We start from the raw sequence: 4,702 nt of genomic DNA on the forward strand, positions 1-4,702 counted from the left end.
AAAAGTAAAAAATGTATCATTCATTTTTAACAATAACAATTTTGTACCATCTACAGTAAAATTGATTGTAATATTCAACGTTTCTTTCACTCCAACAGTTTGTACTCCAGATAAATGATGACTAAACCTTTGTTACGCGCCGGCTTCTTATTTTGCTCTTGATCTCCTGTCATTATACTATGATACCAAGTCCTTTATACACCTCTTTTAATTTGGTAACTTTTACTGTTTTAGATATAAAACAATTACATAGTTTGCTATCACACACAACGATATTAAGGAGATAATGTATATCAATGCTTATCACTTGTTATTTTATGAAATATTTCATTTATTTATTTATCATTTTTGTTTTTGTATAATTCATTAAATTATTATGAATGGCCGGCATAGTGGTAGCGTACTCACCTTCCACCTAAATGAATGCGCTTGATTCCTTGATCGGACGTGAAAAGGTACAGGGTCACCTGCCCGTCCACTTGGGTGTCTCCGGGTATCCCGGTTTCCTCATACATTAAAAAACCCTTGTGCGCTACATACTATACCACCAATGCCATAATGACTAATTAATCTAAGTTTCATAAATTTGTTTTATAATGTTGTATATTAAGCAAAGTTTGATTTAATAATTATCATACTTATGTGCCAGTGACAGGAAGTGTAAACAAAAATTATTTTTATTGATCATTTGGAATCGTTTTGTTCTTGTCACAAAATAATACATCGGGTTTCCAATACATTATATCAAAATTATATAAAAACCCAGCATCTGAGTTTTAATAACATCATACAGCTTGACTGATACATGTTATCAAGAGATTTTTTAACGTATTTAAAATTCGTTTTTTAATTTGAAATTTTTCCGAAAATGTTAATATACATATGCTATTCTATTAATAAGTATTTATATCTAATTGCTTATATTCACTGTTCAAAGCTCTACACGTATTCCTATTTAGAATTAAACGTCTTGAAATGATTTCATGGAAAGATGCTACGTATAGGAAACAATGTTACTTTAAAGGCTAAACTAATTTAAATTACATACATTCCTTGACCATATCGAAGTGCTGCTGTCAACGAAGTGGTACTGCTGTGAAGTAGAAGGAGACAGATATTGCAAGAAAAACAGGGAAACCAATAGATTATATTCAATGCGTATATGTGAGTTATCGATGTTTTAAAAATAAAATTTCTTTACCGAATTCTACACTCTAAATCATAAAAAGATGAAAAGGGATGATGTAAATACGTGGAAAGAACTAACTATGTTTTCAATTTTATCCATTTCCGGCGCAGTCGGTAACTCTTACTTTAGTATGAGGTTATTTGGAAGTGTACACTGTTGCTGCACATACTGTTGTGTTGCTCTTCGAATATATTTCGGCCTATGGACCCGGTTTTTTTTTGGAATTTGAGTGTTTAATTTATTGTAAGCTATAAGTAACAGATTTTTTGGGGGAAATTCGAAAGTTTGCGCCTGTTAGGGGAATTGCTGAAACGTATTTGTAAACGCAAATATCCTTATTTATCGTAGATACAGCAAATATACCATATCTAGACGTTTTGTAGAAATTAAACTGTTTAGCTATGCTTCGTCAGTTTTCACATTTCAAGACAATGTATGTATCAACGCAATGTCTGTAACTTTGAAATTTGATGAGTTCAAATAACCACCTTCTTTTGGGAAATATCTGTGCTTGTCTTCTTCTGTGATTGAGGTTCTTTTTCCTAATACATTTGTACTATATCTATCAACATTCAAAGAAATGGCTCCGAATTATACGCACATTGGACGTTTGAGTAATATTTCATAGCATTAACTAAACCGTGCTCGGAGATAGTGAAATACCCAGATCATTTACAAAGCATGTATAAACTACCTATAAAAATAATTGTAGAATGTTGCAAACTGAAAAACTGTTTCCGATTCAAACCACTCTTGACCGAAGTCTTATTTAACATTGAAAACATAAGTCGAATTCCCAATATATTTCAAATTGAGAGAGAATATTTTGTTGTAATGACTACAAAGTGTCCAAAGGAACATGTAATAATCACATAAACATGTAATACCCGATATCTGAGAAAATGTGTCAACGTTTATGTTCCATTAAAAACTAAAACGTACACCTAATGATATCGTTTTCATGGTAACTATTTTACAAATTTACATTTATACCCCTTATTATCAAATAAACAAACTACCTGTTTTAGGATAACACTTGTTGGTACATGAAAATATACATTATTATTAATTACACAAGCGACTTGTTTCAGGAAAATAATACTTATAGTGAAATGAAAACAAACCTTATTTTTAAATATACAAGCTACCATTTTAAGGATTACAATGGTTTTCTTAAAATTGAAAATATGCAAGTATCCCATTTTCGTTGTTTGGTACTCATCACTTCGAACAAAAAGATAATGCTATATTGTTTTCGTTCATATCAACATTAATGCCAAAGATTTCAACGTAATTCAATTTAACATGTATGATCATTCAGAAATTTACAATTAATATAATGTAAACAAGCTTTCAAACACATTTTATCTAATCTAATTTAATATACCTTCAGTCGGACTTTGTGGTTAAATGTAATGTCTTGCAATAAATTAATTAATATATAAAATACTACAAAACAATTTATGTACCATTAACAAATTGATAAAAATGAACAGATTTACATGTGGAAAGACCTTGTAGTGACTTCTGTTGTTAAAAATGCTACCCTGCAAATTGATATATTGCGAAGGGAACTACACGAAATATGTTTCAACAGATATTTGTTTGAAGGAGATACAGTTTTACTTTTTAATCTGATTACGTATCAAAATAACACGACAGCTTACTGTTACGAGAGCTTACATATTTCTCAACATATTACATGAAATGTAACATGTCCATAAGTTAACTAATAGCAAACGCCAATGCCAATACTTTTCCCGTTTCAACGAAACCCTTGATGGCTTACCTGTACAAAGAATTGCACAAGGTTAGACACCCGTCTGGCCTGTTTACATCATTGCATGCATCATGTCGTCTCGGCGATAGTAAGGAATATGCCGAAGGGCATCTAAAAAACGAAGTATAGCGGAAGCCGTTTCTTTTTCACATGGCATTGGAGGAATCGCTGAGTATATATAAGGGGTATATCCCAAGTCAATCGTCAGTATTTTACACCGTTCACTGAGGTAAATAAACACAAAGCTACACGATTTCTGAAAAGTTCTCCTCATATTTACAAACCAATATGTGATATTATATTTGTTTAGTTAAATTTGGAAATTACAATTTAGCCTTATATTTTTAACTTTGATATATATATTTCTATATTTTGAAGCGAATTCCTTTAATGCCTTTCGCTTGACAGTATGCTTTGTTTTCTGTGTTACAGATATTCCGCCAATATGAGAACCGCCTGTGTCACCCTTCTTGTTGTCGTCGTCGCCCTGGGCCTCAGCGCCTGTCTTGGGCAGGAGGGGGATGATGTTTACGATGACGATAACTACTATGGTGTTCCACAGTATTCGAGTGGCGGATATGCGTCGAGTTACCCTCAGTATGGTGGAATGACGTACGGACAGGGATACGGACACGGCAAGGGATACGGCAAGGGATACGGAAATGGATACGGAAAGGGCTACGGAAGGGTTGAGAGCACTGTTATCCGTGCCCCCTACGCAGCGCCTATGCCAATGTATATGCCACCCCCACCTGTAATGCCCGTGGGAGGATTCGGAGGATTCGGAGGAGACGATGGCATTTTCGGTCAAAACAACGGTTTGAGTAAGTAGTCGAAATTTCTGAAGCAGATGTTTTATACTTGATTCTTTAAATCAATTTATAGAAAATAATGTTTTGCATGTCTGCTGTATTTTTAAACTCATAAAATGTTTTAAATGATTTTTATACTTCATATATGAAAGCAATAATTTATGATTTTTTTTTTATTATGATTACAAAATGTGAAATGGCTTGTTATGTGTAAGGAACTTTTAAACATTTCAACTTAAAATTAAAGTCTTAAATAATATTCACTTATATCATTGATATATATATATATAAACCTAACAGGTTTATTAACACCTATTACACAGACTTTGTAAAATATGTATTTAATAAATTTCGTTTCGCATTTTTCAGTCTTAATGCTTTTGCTTCTGCCATTACTGCTCAGCAACTCCAACGGAGGACTGCTCGGTTAATTGGTTTATCCACCATGTTATTTATATCTCTGCAACTACTATATATGTAAGTATCTCACAATCTCTATATGAAACATAGGATAAGAGTAAGATACAATGTAATTTACATTGAAGGAAAAGGAGCATACATACAGACCAATGTCTTATATTAATCTTTGGAAAGAAAAATTTCCTGAAATAGAATAAATTACAAATGTATAAATATTTCATGTAATGATATACATTCAAGGGCAAGCAACCCCTATTTTTACATTGAATAAATTATTTCAACACAAAATAAATAAATAAATATTCAAAGATACATGAATATATTTTAATCATATCAATAATGATTCTGTTTCTAATATGATGTGTTTTTCTCGTTTCAGATATCGCGCAATATCATGTTATGTTTGGTTCATCTGTGGAAATCCGTCTGTTCATTGTTGTATTTAAATATTATTATTGCTGCCGCTCATCATTCATTAATAAAAAAAACATGTACAATAAA

General features: G+C 32.0%; 1 protein-coding gene across 1 annotated transcript; it reads left to right on the plus strand.

Moving 5' to 3' along the window:
- The first annotated feature begins 3,128 nt into the window (after nucleotides 1–3,128).
- LOC110456120 (shematrin-like protein 1) lies at nucleotides 3,129–4,702 on the plus strand. The gene is made up of 4 exons (XM_021506678.1): nucleotides 3,129–3,198; nucleotides 3,402–3,793; nucleotides 4,151–4,258; nucleotides 4,581–4,702. Exons 2-3 carry the CDS (start codon nucleotides 3,415–3,417, stop codon nucleotides 4,210–4,212), a joined length of 441 nt encoding a protein of 146 aa, XP_021362353.1. The 5' UTR covers nucleotides 3,129–3,198; nucleotides 3,402–3,414; the 3' UTR covers nucleotides 4,213–4,258; nucleotides 4,581–4,702.

The sequence above is a fragment of the Mizuhopecten yessoensis genome, unplaced genomic scaffold (genome assembly GCF_002113885.1).
Source record: "Mizuhopecten yessoensis strain PY_sf001 unplaced genomic scaffold, ASM211388v2 scaffold8537, whole genome shotgun sequence".
NCBI classification, from domain to species: domain Eukaryota; kingdom Metazoa; phylum Mollusca; class Bivalvia; order Pectinida; family Pectinidae; genus Mizuhopecten; species Mizuhopecten yessoensis.